The sequence below is a fragment of the Megascapheus bottae genome, chromosome 10 (assembly GCF_031878675.1).
Source record: "Megascapheus bottae isolate mThoBot1 chromosome 10, mThoBot2.hap1, whole genome shotgun sequence".
Taxonomy (NCBI): Eukaryota; Metazoa; Chordata; class Mammalia; order Rodentia; family Geomyidae; genus Megascapheus; species Megascapheus bottae.
In genome coordinates, this window is record NC_143518.1 from 50,434,890 (window position 1) to 50,450,777 (window position 15,888).

The 15,888-nt window shown below is 39.4% G+C and overlaps 1 protein-coding gene across 2 annotated transcripts in view; it reads right to left on the reverse strand.

Annotated features, from left to right (window-relative positions):
* Window positions 1-1,198: 1,198 nt before the first annotated feature.
* LOC150058421 (serine/threonine-protein phosphatase 2A 56 kDa regulatory subunit alpha isoform) overlaps window positions 1,199-15,888 on the reverse strand; it is a 51,287-nt gene continuing 36,597 nt past the window's right edge. For both annotated transcript variants that reach the window (XM_090341226.1, XM_090341227.1), the window contains exons 6-13: window positions 15,068-15,127; window positions 13,761-13,869; window positions 12,622-12,675; window positions 6,424-6,474; window positions 5,835-5,954; window positions 5,626-5,753; window positions 4,632-4,733; window positions 1,199-2,383 (exon numbers count right to left, since the gene is read on the reverse strand). In XM_090341226.1, the coding sequence (XP_090197352.1) occupies window positions 2,251-2,383; window positions 4,632-4,733; window positions 5,626-5,753; window positions 5,835-5,954; window positions 6,424-6,474; window positions 12,622-12,675; window positions 13,761-13,869; window positions 15,068-15,127 (757 nt within the window). In that variant the 3' untranslated portion in view covers window positions 1,199-2,250. The remainder of the gene's footprint in view (window positions 2,384-4,631; window positions 4,734-5,625; window positions 5,754-5,834; window positions 5,955-6,423; window positions 6,475-12,621; window positions 12,676-13,760; window positions 13,870-15,067; window positions 15,128-15,888) is intronic.

Consider the following 15,888-nt stretch of genomic DNA (forward strand, 5'->3'; position numbering starts at 1 on the left):
TGAAATATGATGTAAAAAGCAATGTTAATAAATTCTTTAATAAAAAAAAAAGTATTTCCAGGGACTAGGGATGTAGTTCAATGATTAAAACAAAAGTGTAGGGCCGGGAATTTGGCCTAGTGGTAGAGTGCTTGCCTAGCATGCACAAAGGAAGGCCCAGGTTTAATTTCTCCATACCACATACATAGAAAAAAGCTGGAAGTGGTGCTGTGGCTCAAGTGGTAGAGCACTAGAGCCTTGAAAAAGGTCCCAGGACAGTGCTTAGGCCCTAAGTTCAAGCCCCATGACTGGCAAATAAAAAAAAGAAAGAAAAAGTGCAAGCTTAGCATGCATGAGTCTGGGTTTGATTCCCTCTGGAAAAAAAAAATCACTAAATAGCTTCAGTGAACATACAAAAACAATATTTCCTAAATTGTGGCAAGGTCTCTTAGAGAGACCTTCTAAGTACTAAGTTGAGTAATACTGTTTATTCTAAGAAAAACAAATTTACTCACAGCTCTAAGTTGTCAAAATTCATTCTGGCTGCTCAGTAAAATAAATCTCCCCAAACCTTCTACAAATAGACTTTTAAGACCTTGCTTTCAGTCTCCTATGTAGTAGGGTCACTCTTGTAACTGTGCGCTGGTCCCAGACATCAGCAGTGCTGACTAGTCTGGGATTAGTGTAGACGACTTTGACAGGTTGGCTCTGTGGGGCCTGCTGCTTGGGAATGGTAAAATCAGTACTGAACAGTTCAGGGCCATAGAGAAGAGCAAAGTGACCCAGGGGTACCTTGCAGAGCATGTGCTAATTTTAAATAAACATCTGCAGCCAGAAACATGATGGCCACATCTGCTACATTCTCCCTGTTCTTCATAAAAAAATGCTTTTACTTATTGTAGTTTATAAATGTTTATGTTCCTGGCCAGTTTAATTTAAAATTAGCTTTCAAGTTAAACCTGCCCTCCGAATATAGAGGAACATGAAGGAAAAAGGAAGTATATCCTAGAACTTAGAATTTTGTGAAAACATTCTCACAACATTGTGTTAAAAACAGATACAGTTCAATAAATGCTACAACTCTAATTCCTATTTTTAATTATACTCTATCCCATAATGTCTTCATTTTCTATAAATATGCTTATGTACATATGTTAAAGGGGAGCAGGTTTCTGGGTGCTTAAGCTTAAGAGCTGAAAAAAACAAAAATGACATAAGGCAAAATACAAACATAGACTTTATTAAATGCTGCTCAATTCCCCCGGTGAAGATCTTTCATTATAAAACAGTTTCCACACAACTGCATGGTAAGAGATTGGAATGGTACTCTGATAACAAAAGATGTGAGAAATACTTGACTAGGTAAAAACATACAAGGCCTCTATGTAGTCAGCTTTTTCAGAACTCTACAGAAGTCTGCATTTCCTTTAAATAAAGCTGGCAGTGACAACTAGCATTCGGCATCACCACATTGTGGGACTCAAAGCCTCCACCCTGGGTCAAGAGGCCTGGGGAAGGCAGATTGGGAGGACTGGAAAGGCCCTGCCTCCAGCCTCAGGGAGGAAGAGGAGGAATGAATTGAGAAGCGAACCCAGCATTCAGCTGGGCAGCCACTAGTTCCTAACCTGTGTGCACTCTGGGGCACTGCTGCTGCTGAGGGGGATATTCATGAGGGACAGCCTGAGGAATTTTGGTTTACTTTCCCAACTTTTATTTATGGTTTGTGCTTTAAAAGCCTGGAGATTTAAGAGTGAGCTCAAATTCCAGAGTACAGTTAAGATCTTTAGTGAGGGGGGCCGAGGCAGGGAGAAACCCATCATTATGTTCCTGGGGAGACAAAGGGAAAGGATGGCACCTTAGCTTTCTTTTAGGAAGTATTCTTTTTTTCCTAGGATGTAACTAAGGTCTGCAGCAATGTGAAAAGCGCATTATAAAAGGGGAAAAATATACAAAGCAGACTACTGATCTATGTGCAACACAATCAAAAAAGAATTCAAGTCATAATTCTTACCACTCCCGTAATTATCTCACTCATATCATAGATGATACTATTCATTTGTGGAACTTCACAAGTGACACAATAAATCAATGATTAGACAGAGGTTACAATATACTGTGGCCATGATATAGTATAGGGCTGCTTAGTCCATCACTTACAGTTGCCAGAAAAAAAACGAGTTGGCCTTTTAGTTACTGATGTTTGTTTTGCAATTTTTACATGTTTCAAAAAAGTGTACAAAACTGTGCCTACCCAGCAGAGGCAGGAGGCTGTTAGTTGGCACTTGTATTGCTGAGAATACTGTGCATGTTGTAGGCACTGTTCTGTTTTTCTAAAGCTTTCTTTAGCTTTAGCTCTTCTAATTTTTTCCATAATTCTTCACGTTCCAATTCCTTCTTTTTTTCTCTGTAGATAAACCAAGATTGTTGTCATCAGAACTTATTTCAGAAGCTGAGGAAAGACACTACTTGGCAGTTTACTGGAGATTACCCACTCACATTTCACTTATCCCGTCTCTAAAGTGCTGTCCAGTTGTCTGGAGCATCTCATTTCTTCCTGTCACTAAGTGTAACTATGTGCATCTCTGCACTACACTGTGAATGCAGTACCCTGTGAGTGCTGGCTTTCCCTTGGCCACTGCATGGCAGATACTCAAACATGAGTATCTGCGTTACATTCATGCAGGAGCTGTGGTTGTTTGGATCACTGCCATAGACAGACTATGGAGCTCACCTGTAGATGCGGTCTTTACCCCGAGTCTAACTAGGTTGTTTCTTACTAACTCCTGCTTTTAATATGTTAAATGAAAACTTCAGTATTAACTCAAACACAATGAAAGCCAAAATGTTTATTCATTGCTTTTTGGTTTACAGTTCCAACTTCAATTCTAAGGAAAACATTTTTAAGTAATCTGAACTAGATTATTCTCAACACATTTCTGAACACTTCAGATAGGCTTCTATTTTGGGGACTACATATAATTTAAAAGGACAAATCTTTTCAAGACTTGCTAATTTATACAGAAACATTCTTACTTATGTAAAATAAATAGAAATATTTTACAAGTGTAAGTTTCACCCAGGCATTGTGGCTCATACTGTAATCCTAATCACTAGCAAAGATCAGGAGACCTGTGAGTCAAGACCAGCCTAGGCCAATAGTTAGCAAGACCCCAACAGGGATAGGGGAATGGCTCAAGTGGCAAGAGCTGCTGTTACCACATAAAAGTGTGTGTGTGTGTGTATATTTCATATGATTTTAGACATCTTTTCTTCTCATTGCTTCCCAGAGCTCATCATGTCCTTATTTGCTTCCTGAGTGAATGTTGCTTCTTAAAGAGAAACAATGAGGCTGGGAGTTTGACCTAGTGGTAGAGTGCTTGCCTAGCATGCACGAAGACCCGGTTCAATTCTTTGGTACCACATACATAGAAAAAGCTGGAAGTGGTACTGTGGCTCAAGTGGTAGAGCTCTATCCTTAAGAAAGCCCAAGGACTGTGCTCAGGCCCTGGGTTCAAGCCCCAGGATTGGCAAAAAAATAAATAAAAATAAAAAAAGAATTCTTTGAATTAGTTATTGGTAACCTAGCATGGCTTTGAAGAAGGGCCAGCTCATTTTTTCTAACATAAATAAATCATGATTAGGAATGAAGTAAAAATAACATCAGCTTTTATAAATTAGATGGTAACACAAGAAAATGGTAGCTATTATTCTCAAATGCTAGGTAGACTCAAGTGTAGCCATTATTGCTCACCTTAAACCTGAAAGAAATATGTTAAATCAACAATTAAAAAATACTAATTTATGGCCAGGCACAGTGGCTCATGCCTGTAATCCTAGCTACTCAGAAGGCTGAGATCTGAGGATTGTGGTTCAAAGCCAGCCCGGACATCAAAGTCGGTGAGACTCTTATCTCCAATTAAAACTCCAGAAAACTGAAGTGGCACTGTGGCTCAAGGGTGGTATCCTTGAGCTAAAGAGCTCAGAGATAGTGCCCAGGCCCAGAGTTCAAGCCCTACAACCAAATAAATCAATAAAAATAAAAAGTAATCCATGAAATTCTCAAGAAATTTGCCAATCAATTTGTCATCTACAATATGCCAATATGCATCAGGCAAGAAACAACATGCTGCTAGCATGCTGTCCCAGTCTTCCTTATGTGAGCCCTTATCCCATGGAAGAACTATGGGACTCTACTTGATAATCCACAGCGATGGAGCTGTCGAGCTCTTAGGCAGGAGCCAGTGAACAGTAAAACTCTAGAAGTCCATGTGTATGAAAGTTTTCATAAATATGAAAAATTAACTCATACAAAATAATCTTTAGAATTTAGCATGAATTGTATTTCACAGTGCAGATGCTATGGGACTGATGAAATCTAGGCTCAGAATGAAATTAACAGGATTTATGATCCACATTAAAATCATTAACTAATAGTAGAACCAACTATGCTAGAACCTTACTTTTATTGCTTAACAAATTTATAAAATTACTGGGGCTACTTCATTTACAAATGACCAATGTTTACAGTCTAATCACAGGGTGATGCTTAAGGTATATTATAAACATTATAACTTAAAGAGACTATTCCTTTTGAACAGATACATGTTTAACTTAATATGTTCATTTTATGTATAACTTAGAATATCAAATACCTCTGTCGTTCAGCTTTGTATGAACTAGTAAGGTCATCAAACAGCTTGCCATTCATCTCCATTAGCGTTTTCAACACGTTATACACCAGTGCTACAATGGTTCTGAAATGAAAATGAGCCAATCCTGGGTCACTGATACCAAAAAAGAGGTGCCAATGGCTTCTGTTCTAGAATGGGTTAAATGTTGTTTGACTTTATCATACATAAAGTTGAGCTAAAAAATATTCTGGTTAGCTTCATTTCTGTTATAATCTAAGATCTGAAATCCTAGGTAATATTAAAACAAGGTGAAAAACACGCTAGTATACTGGAAAGGAGAAACAGGATCGAGATAAAGATGTGACTGCAGGAAGAATATGTTTCACGTATGCTGTGCCCTTAAGTCCTCTAGCCTCTCCTGCAATTGTTACCTACAGACTAGACTGGAAATAGATCTGTCAGCACAATTTTGTATTACAGTAGTTTGTGCATTCTCTACAGATGGCCAAACCCTCAACAGGGTTTGACCACACAGCTGGTACAGAATGTTAACCTTTGGAAGATCTGCTACTTTCAGTTGAAATTTAAGCCATATACTAAAATAGTACATATACATACATACATTTCTAACACATAAAAATGTGAGTATGGGAGTAAGGACTTTGGCCTAGTAGTAGAGTGCTTGCCTAGCATGCACGAAGACCCAGGTTCGATTCCTCAGTACCACATACATAGAAAAAAAGCTGGAAGTGGTATTGTGGCTCAAGTGGTAGAGCTCTATCCTTGAGAAAGCCCAAGGCCAGTGCTCAGGCCCTGAGTTCAAGACCCAGTACTGGCAAAAAAAAAAAATTGGGGTGTGCATGTACATATTCTGTGTGTAGAATAAAACTAGAATGATGTTAACTTTCGGTTTAAGTTCCAAATCTATAAAGATATTATGTATGAGATAGAAAATGAAATATCACAAAGGTTAGAAAAACAACAAGAAAAATGCAACCAACATAAAAATACTTACGGATTCCAGTGTTCTTTGGAAATTTTGTACAAACTGGCAAACATAATTGGCAGAATTTTATCAATGTTTTCTTCAATCAAACTAAGAATATATTCATTATTCCAAAAGTACAATGCTCTTTCTGCAACCTAAAAAAGACAATTAGACATGTCAAAATTCAAAGAGAAAAATATGGTATAAAATGAGGAAAGTGTCACTGAAAAACATACCTGAAAATGAGAGCTGGAGACACACTTGGATATCTGCTTAAAAAGTGGCTCTTCAATTTTTTTGAACTGTGTTGGTTCAATAACATCTAAGATTTCTTCAATTTCTCCTAAAAACATCACCTAGGTTAAAAAATTCAAAAGACAATATGACAAATTATGATGCTAATTTATAAACTATACAAGTAAGGTTTATCTACAAAATATAAACTGAGGAGACAGATGCCAGTGGCTTATACTGGTAACTGTAGCTACTCAAGAGTCTGAGATCTGAGACTTAGGTTCAAACCCAGCAATGGCAGGAAAGTCTTTGAGACTCATCTCTAGTAAATCGTCAAAAAGCCAGAAATGAAGATGTGGCTCAAGTAAGAGTATTAGCCTTGAGCACCAAACGTCAGGGACAGTGAGTATCTAGGTCCTGAATTAAACCTCTAGCACTCACACACACCAAATATGAACTGAGACAAAAAAAGCTCTCTAGGTGGTAGTTTCCTAGCGTGCAGCTGTGATATAGCCAGCCTCAAGCAGTGGGCATTCCAGCCTTGTGATTGAAAGGTTCTACTGAAACACTACTTTTGTGAACAAAACCTACCTCTTTCTGACTGCATGTTTTGGGCCAAAATTTCAGCAATCCTCTGATTACCTGCAAAAAAATTTTTTTAGTATTTTAACTGTCAGTTACAATCAGATGAAAATGGAAAAATATGCTTTTCACAGTGAATGGTTACACAGACATTTCTCTTGTGTCTAATCCATAAGTTTAATATAATTTCAATCAAATACCTCCTGAGTTAGCTGGATGCCTGCCAGTAGCTCACACTTGTAATTCTAACTACTCAGGAAGCTGAGATCTGAGGACCATGCTTTGAAGCCAGCTCTGGCAGGAAAGATCATGAGACTTGCATCTCTTCCTCCCCTCTCCCCCTGCCAAAAAAGGGGAAAAACTACAAGTGGAGGTGTGGCTCAAGTAGTAGAGAGCTAGCCTTGGGCTTTTTAAAAAGCTCAAGGATAGTGCCCAGGCTCTCCCAGTACCAGGATTCAAAATACAAAAGTTATCTTTGGAACTAGAAACATTCTAAAATTTATTCTTTTTTTTTTTTTTTTTTTGACAGTCCTGGGCTTGAGCTCAGGGCCTGAGCACTGTCCTTGGACTTTCTCAAGGTTAGAGCTCTACCACTTGAGCCTCAGCACCACTTCCGGCTTTTTTTTCTATGTATGTGGTACCAAGTAATCGAACCCGGGCCTTTGTGCATGCTAGGCAAGCACTTTAACCACTAGGCCAAACTCCCAGCCCTAAAATTTATTCTTGCTAATAGCCAAGAACTAGTTTTTGTTTTACTTTGGTTTTGGCAGGGGTTGGGAGATGGTGGCTGAAGGACCAATTATCAGCTATTCAAACATGATGGTACCATAAATGTGAAAGACTCACATATATACCCACACACCCGCACACTCAGGATTTACACTTTTGGTAGTGCCCAGGTTTCAATTTACAACTTGCACTTGTCCAAGTCTACCACTTGGAGCAGTAACTCCAAGTCTGTTTTGCTTTAGCTTTTTTCAGATGGGGTCTGCTCTTTCCCCAGATAGCCTTAGACTCTGATATTTTTACCTATGCCTCTGCCTATCTAGGATTACAGGCATGGGTTATCACACCTGACTTTACATACACAAATTTGAGTAGTTGTTAATATGAATACTATTTTGCCAATAAATAAGTCAAAAGTTCATGTAAGCCAAGTGCTGGTAGCTCAGGCCTGTAATCCTAGATACTCAGGAGGCTAAGATCTGAGAACCATGGTTCGAAACCAGCCTGGGCAGAAAAGTACATGAGACTTTTACCTCCAATTAGCCACCAGAAAACTGGAAGTGGCACTGTGTGGCTCAAAGTGGTAGAGCACTTGCTTTGAGCAAAAGAGCTTAGAGACAGCACCTAGGCTTGCAGTTCAAGCTCCATGACTGACAAAAAGTGCATGTTATCCACCTAACCATTGTAGCTAAGAAACTGAATTGTAGAGTATATGTCTACCCTGTGATCACATGGCTGCCTGCGGCCCAGTACGATGACACAGTATTGTTTTGCATATGGCTAGTCTAGGGAAAGATCAAATAGTGAATGATGTTTTCTACTGAATGCATGTGGCTTTCACACAATTGTAACACTGAAAATTAATACGTCAGGAGATAATTACAGATTAAAACCAAACAGTGAGGTCATAATTACGGTATTGGAACAGCCTATGATAGAAATGATAAAAGCCTGCATAAGTAGTAATCTTTATGAATTGAAAAATATTTTGATTTGTTAACTTGGACCCTTTGTCATATGTCTGTCCTCATCCTATTCCTATTTACCCAGCTCATTTAGGCCAGACCTCTGGTATCATCCCTCTCAGTAAGAAACAAATTTATCTACCTCAAGTTTACTTAAGTGAAGTCCTATTTGTTTTCTATCCATGAGGCATGAACTATGTTACATGTTTTTCTTAACATTTTTTGGAGAATTGTCTTGGATTTGTACTGTTAATCTATTCTATAGGGTTTATGGTTTCCTAAGTACTAAGCTTCTAATTATCTCTCAAAACTTTAAAAATCGGGCCCGGGAGTTTGGCCTAGCGGTTAAAGTGCTTGACTAGCATGCACAAAGACCCGGGTTCGATTCCTCGGTATCCCACATACACAACCAAGCCGGAAAAGTGGCAGAGACGAGACACAACCAAACCGGAAAAGTGGCAGAGACAAGACTGCGACGGCGACAGAGAGCGAAAGAAGCGAGCTGAGCTGAAGTGAACAGAGCCCAACCGAGTGGTGGCCGGAGCGAGCGGGGCCGGAGCGAGCGGGGCCTGAGCTAGAAAGAGGGCCTAGCCGGACCGGAGCGAGCGGGGCCTGAGCGAGCGGGGCCGGAGCGAGCGGGGCCGGAGCGAGCGGGGCCGGAGCGAGCGGGGCCGGAGCGAGCGGGGCCGGAGCTAGAAAGAGGGCCTAGCCGGGCCGGAGCGAGCGGGGCCGGAGCGAGCGGGGCCGGAGCGAGCGGGGCCGGAGCGAGCGGGGCCTGAGGGCCGGAGCGAGCGGGGCCAAGGGGGCCTAGCCGGGCCGGAGCGAGCGGGGCCGGAGCGAGCGGGGGCCTCAGCTAGAAAGGGGGCCTAGCCGGGCCGGAGCAAGCGGGGCCAGAAAGAGAAAGGGGCCAAAAAAAAAACTTTAAAAATCAGGTAGTGGAGGGCTGGGAGTTTGGCCTAGTGGTAGAGTGCTTGCCTAGCATGCACGAAGACCTGGGTTCAATCCCTTGGTACCACATACATAGAAAAAAGCTGAAGTAGTGCTGTGGCTCAAGTGGTAGAGCCCCTGAGAAAAGCCCCTGAGTTTAGGCCCCACAACTGGCAAAAAAAATCAGGTGGTGGAAAAATAACTTCTGCTCCTTTACAAAAGTTCAAGCAAAAGAGGAAATGCTACCATCTGATTTTTTCCCCCAAGTATTCCCAGGGATACAGCAAAATATTTTGAAATTTTGTTATAATCTTTTCGGGTTTGTTGCTAATTTTCAAGAACTATCTTCTTTTAATATTCAGATTAAAAATACCTTGGGGCTGGGAGTTTGGCCTAGTGGTAGAGTGCTTGCCTAGCATGCACGAAGACCCAGGTTCGATTCCCTGGTACTACATACATAGAAAAAGCCAGAAGTGGTGCGGTGGCTCAGGGTAGAACACTAGCCTTGAGGAAAGTCCAAGGACAGTGCTCAGGCCCTGAACTCAAGCCCAGGACTGGCAAAACAACAACAACAACAACAACAACAACAACAACAAAACCTATAGGCCAGGAGTTTTGTAGAGTACTTACCTAGCATGCATGAAACCCTAGGTTTGATTCGTCTGTACCACATACATAGAAAAAACTGGAAATGGTGTTGAGGCTCAAGTGGTAGAGTGCTAACCTTGAGAAAGCCCAAGGACAGTGCTCAGGCCCTGAGTTCAAGCCCTAGTACTGGCAACAAACAAAAATACTTCTAAAATATTCTCTTGGGCCAGGAGCGTAGATTTGTGGTAAAGTACTCATCTAGCATGCACAAAGCCCTAGGTTCGATTCCTTGGTACCATATACACAGAAAAATCCAGAAGTGGTACTGTGACTCAAGTGGTAGAGGGTCACCTCAAGGCTAGCTCAGGGACAGTGCTCAAGCCCTGAGTTCAAGCCCTAGAATTGGCAAAAATAAAACAAACCTTTACCAAGGTTCAGATTTTTAGTGTCCATTCTATTCTATTTATCCCATTTCCTCATTTCTTGAAACTCTAGTTAGTCATCTTTTTACTTTCCTGAACCTTTCCTTTCCTTTTCTTTTGCCAGTCCTGAGGTTTGAACTCTGTCCCTAAGCTTCTTTTATTCAAGGCTAGTACTCTACCACTTGAACCACACTGCAACTTCCAGCTTTTTCTCAGTTGTTTATTAGAGAAAAGTCTCAAGAACTTTGCTGGCTGGGCTGGCTTTGAACCATAATCCTCAGATCTCAATAGCTCAGCAGATCTGAATAGCTAGGGTTATAGTGTGAGTAACTGGCTGTGAACCTTTGTTTTTTTTCATGTATTTTTTATTGTAATTAATAGAAGGGTTACATTATATTCACCAGATAGAAAGTGCATTACTTCACACACATTGATACCCTTTCTCATGTCTTGGTCCCCATTTCCCTCCCCCCCACCCCCTATCTGATTTCAAATAACCAAATATGTATATATCCAATATATCAGATATCAGGTGAAATACTATAAGAATATGAGATAACCAAGGGACAGCAAAAGAGATGAGAGATAACAGTACATTAAGGACAATAATCACTCATTATGTGGCTTTTGATTCTATATCCTGGGGATCCTTTCATTTAGTGTCATACTATATGGCCTTATGTATCTAGGTTTTGTTCTATTGTAAATCTCTGCTAGGAGAGCCCAAGGCTTCTACTGATTATGACAAATGAGGGAAACCATTGAGCCTGTGTTCTTTTGAGTCTGGCTTATTTCACTTAATATGATTTTTTTTCTAAGTCTTTCCATTTCCTTTCAAATGAGGTGATGTCATTCTTTCTAACAGCAGCATAGAATTCTATTGTGTATAAATACATCTTGTTGATCCACTTATCAACTGAGGGGCATCTGGGTTGGTTCCATATCTTTGCTATGGCAAATAGTGCTGCAATGAACATCATTGTGCTAATGTATTTAGTATGTCCTTGTTTTTGGACGAGTGGTAAATGCCAAGTAGTGGAATTGCTGGGTCGGTCATAGGGGAGCTCTATGTTTAGTATTTTGAGGAACCGCCATACTGCTTTCCACAGTGGTTGAACCAGTTTGCACTCCCACCAACAGTGTAGTAGTGACCAACAGTGTAGTAGTGACCCCGCCTGGCCACATCCCCGCCAGCATCTGTTGTCATTAGATTTCTTGATTATGGCCATTCTAACTGAAGTGAGGTAGAATCTGGACGATTGGGTAAATAAATGCCAAGTAGTGGAATTGCTGGGTCATAGGGGAGCTCTATGTTTAGTCTTTTGAGGAACTGCCATACTGCTTTCCATCGCGGTTGAATGAGTTTGCACTCCCACCATCAGTGTAGTAGTGATCCCTCCTGGCCACATCCCCTCCAGCATCTGTTGTTAATAGTTTTCTCGATCCTGGCCATTCTACCTGGAGTGAGGTGGAATATTAGAGTTGTTTTGATTTGCATTTCTTTTATGGCCAGAGATGTTGAGCATTTCTTCATGTGTCTGTAGGCCATTCTTATTTCTTCTTCAGAGATGACTCTCTTTAAGTCTTTGTCCCATCTCTTAATGGGATGGTTATTTCTTTGGAGATTATTAGTTTTGGAGAGATTCAATTTTTTGAGCTGTTGATATATTTTAGATATGAGGGCTTTGTCTGTTGTATGGTTAGTGAAGATCTTCTCCCACTCTATAGGCTTTCTAGTTAGTTTGCTAGCTAAGTCTTTTGCCATACAGAAGCTCTGCAGTTTAATGCAGTCCCACTTATCCCGACTTTCTCTGATTTTGAACCTTCATTTTTGTGGTCAAAATGGGCACTTGTGGTGCATGCCTGTAAACTGGCTATTACTCAGAAGACTGAGATCTGAGGATTATGGTTCAAAGCCAGCATGGTATGGCAGGAAAGTCCATGATATTTATCTTCAACTAACCAGGAAAAAGAAGTGAAGATGTGTCTCAAGTGGTAGAGTATAAAAAGCTCAGGGATAGTGCCCTAGGCATTAAGTTCAAGGTCCAGTACTAGCACACACACACAAAAAGAAATAGACTCGAACAATGAAACTGCTAGGATTCATAGAGTAAACATTTTAATTCTAAGATACCACAAATGCAAGGAAATGTTTTCAATCCTGTTAATAAGACATCACTAAGAACAGGCAAGAAATTCAATTTTTAAAAATAAAAAATTCAAACAAGTAGTTTTGGGGTTCACATTGGAAATAGTTTTGTTTTGTTTTGTGCCAGTACTGGGGCTTTGGAACTCAGGGCCTGGGTGCTGTCCCTTAGCTTTTTCACTCAAAGCCAGCACTTTACCCCTTCAGCTACAGCTCTATTTCAAGTTTTTTGGTGGCTGATTGTCACAGCTCAGAGACAGTGCCCCAGCCCTGAGTTCAAGCCCAGGACCAGCACCCCACCCTACCCCTGTCCCCCACGAAAGAAAAGTTACATTATTGTTATACTCTGGTAAAAGCCAACAGAATGCTATAATGAAATGCTAGCTATTAATTCAGACCAAATAAAAATACAGAACATCAATAGAGCACTTACTGGTTCTGTCAGTGTTGTATCTTTCTCCAGGAACTGTACAACACAGTATGCCAGCTGGAAGGTAAGGAAAAGTTCATAAATACTGTTGGGCAAAGTAACATTTTGGGATGCACTCAAAATATTTAGCTAACAAATCTTAACCCTAGTTTATTTTGATATGTAAAAGATGAATATATTCACAATTATGTGAGTATATTCAACTTTTTAATTCTGAAAGTTACTTCTGGTTCAAAAAAGTTATTTTTAGTAGCAATTTCTCACTGTAAAGTTAACTATATCGAGTTAATGATTAGTTCTCAGTAGAGGTTTCTACAGGTATGCTATGCGGAGTGTTATCTTCTAAATACTAAGAGACCAAAATCTTTCTACCTAGGTTATATTGGTTAGAAGTAACATTCTCTAGGTGTATAATTTATTCAAATAATGTATTCTCATAGCTAATTATGTCACTGACATAATTAAGATTAATATAAGTCAGAATATAAGTAAGATTAATTATTTTTTCTGTATTTTATCTTATGTGTGTGCCAGTCCTAGAGCTTGAACTCAAGGCCTAGATTCTGTCCCTGACCTTTTGTTGCTCAAGGTTAGCACTTGTATTACTAGAGTCACAGCTCCACTGGCTTTCTGATATTGGTTGGAGATAAGAGTCTCAGATTTTCCTGTCCTGGCTGGCTTCAAACTTTGATCATCAGATCTCTTGAGTAGTTAAGATTACAGGTGTTAGCCACTAGTACCCACCTTTATATTAGCTTTTCTAACCTTAGAGTACAGTGTTCTTATATAACTAAATACTATAATACTTTACAATACTTAAAATAATTTATATAACACTTTATTACCCAATAATTATAATGAAATTTTGCTTTGCGCAAAACTTAATTGCTTAATTATATTTAAAACTGTCTTGATTCTCTCTACTTTCATGGATTCTCACAGTTTTACATGGAAAATTCTGGACTAGTAGTATTTGCAGTATACTGTTGCTAAAACATTGAGTTTCAATTTATTAGCACATACATGGTCTAGAAATGGTTGGTACATTTTTTGGGGAGAGTAGTTAGTAAAAACTATTTTAAATACTCTAAAATCTATTGTAGAAATAGTATTATGTTATCTGAAATGTTTCCAAAACTTACCTGAGCATGAAACAAAGCTAATCCTTTTGCAGTATGCATAGGAATAAGAACCTTCATTAGAAATTGTTTATGTTCTGCTTTCAGTGGCAATGCAAAGCCATTGATAATACTGGAGGGAAAGAAAGGTAGGGGAAGGTTAAGCAGTTGACTTTGTTTCTATGAGATGTCATGTCTGTCAATACAGACTGCTGTGTGACAGTTCACCTTTAGACTCCTTTAGATAGACTTAGCCTGTGAATTCTACTCCTCTAAGTCATGCAGTGATCCCCAAAGCCAACCGCTGCCACAATGCAATGTCTGCTTCCAGATCTATAGACTGTCTATGCACTGCAGCCTTATTTTTCTTCCCTAAAGCCACTGGAGAGTCAATGTCACAGTATGTTAAAATTTTCAAATGGGTAATTTTTCTTTGTGGGATAATCTAAAATTAAAAAGTAGTTTTCTCTGTAGTTATTTCCTAAATATTTAAAGGAGACTGAATTTTTTTTTTTTTTTTTTTTTTTTTGCCAGTCCTGGGCTTGAGCTCAGGGCCTGAGCACTATCCTTGGACTTTCTCAAGGTTAGAACTCTACCACTTGAGCCTCAGTACCATTTCCGGCTTTTTTCTATGTATGTGGTACCGAGGAATTGAACCCGGGTATTCATGCATGCTAGGCAAGCACTCTACCACTAGGCCAAACTCCCAGGCCGAGACTGAATTTTTTAAGCAGCAGTCAAGGTTTCCATTCACTCAAGCTAAAGGTGTTATGTAGTGAATAAGAAAGGCAAAATGAAAAAAAAAAAAAAAAAAGAAAGGCAAAATGATTTTTTCTTTAAAAAGACAATTTTTTTTTTACAAAGTAATTAGCGATTCTTGAAAAAAAAAAACACTGATGGGTCAGGAATCTGTATGCATACAAGTATTTATATAACTTAATCAAATACTCACTAGTTTATTTTGTCTCTTCTCAATGACAGACCAGAAATTCATGTGCAATTTAATAAGATCAGCGTATCAGAGCTTCATAGCAGGAAGGCTGCTCTGACAAATCTTGTAAAGAAAGGTTTTAATATGCTGACCCCTTTAAACTCATAACTTAAAAACTATGCCTGACTTCTATATCTATCTATCTATCTATCTATCTATCTATCTATCTATCTATCTATGATATTTATCTATCCATCTCTGACTCTCTGTCTATGGTGCTAGAGATTGAACCCGAGGCTTTGTGTTGTGCTCTAAGTTTAAGTTCTAAAACACTAACTAAAATGTTAGAACACAGAATGTTCCAAGTTCCCTAATTAAAAAAAAATTCAATCTGACCTACCTTCCTAGTATTTCAAGAAGTTCAGCAACACCATTGAAATGTTCCGTTTCATATATAAACCTGAGTTTAAAACAGAGAGGTGGAATGAAAACCAAATGTCAGAAAACAGCATCAAACAGACAAGCAAAATCAACCCAAAGGGCAGCATTAAGAAACACCCAAGCTTTAGGTTGGTTTTCTTTATAAGCTATTTGCTCAAAATCAGTTAATTCATAGTGATCTAAAAACAGTTATTTCCTATTAAGTCATGTATACCTTTGCTAGAACTTGCTTTTGTAAGATAACAGAATGTAATCTCACCTGAAATACTGCATTTAATTTAGTAACGTATATGTAAAAGAAAGATAGGTTAGCTCAAAGAAACCTGTACTCACAGGAAAATACAAGAGAAAATTCAATTGTTTAGAATTTCTCTAGACCTCACATGATATTTGCTGCCTCACTCTCCAAGCTTAGGATCTCCTTTAAAGCAGGGAACCACAAACTCAAATGATAAAGCAAGACAAAGCGGCTGTCACACATGGCTGAAGGCTGGAGGAGGACACTTCCTGGAGAAGCCTGCCAGCACTCATCTCACTGTTGTAGAATGGGAGCACTAGCCTAATTTCCTAGGTCTTCAATTAACCTGAAATGTGAAATTGCATATGTGAAGTAAATATTTTAACAGATTAGCATATATAACGTAGCAAATGATATGAATTCAACTAGTCCAAAGTAAGGTTATGAGGGTGATCTGGCTGGGACAGCTGTCATCTGACTGTGCCAGGGTTGATCTGGCTGGGCTGGCTGGCCAGGGTGTCCCTCCCTCCCTCACTGCTCTG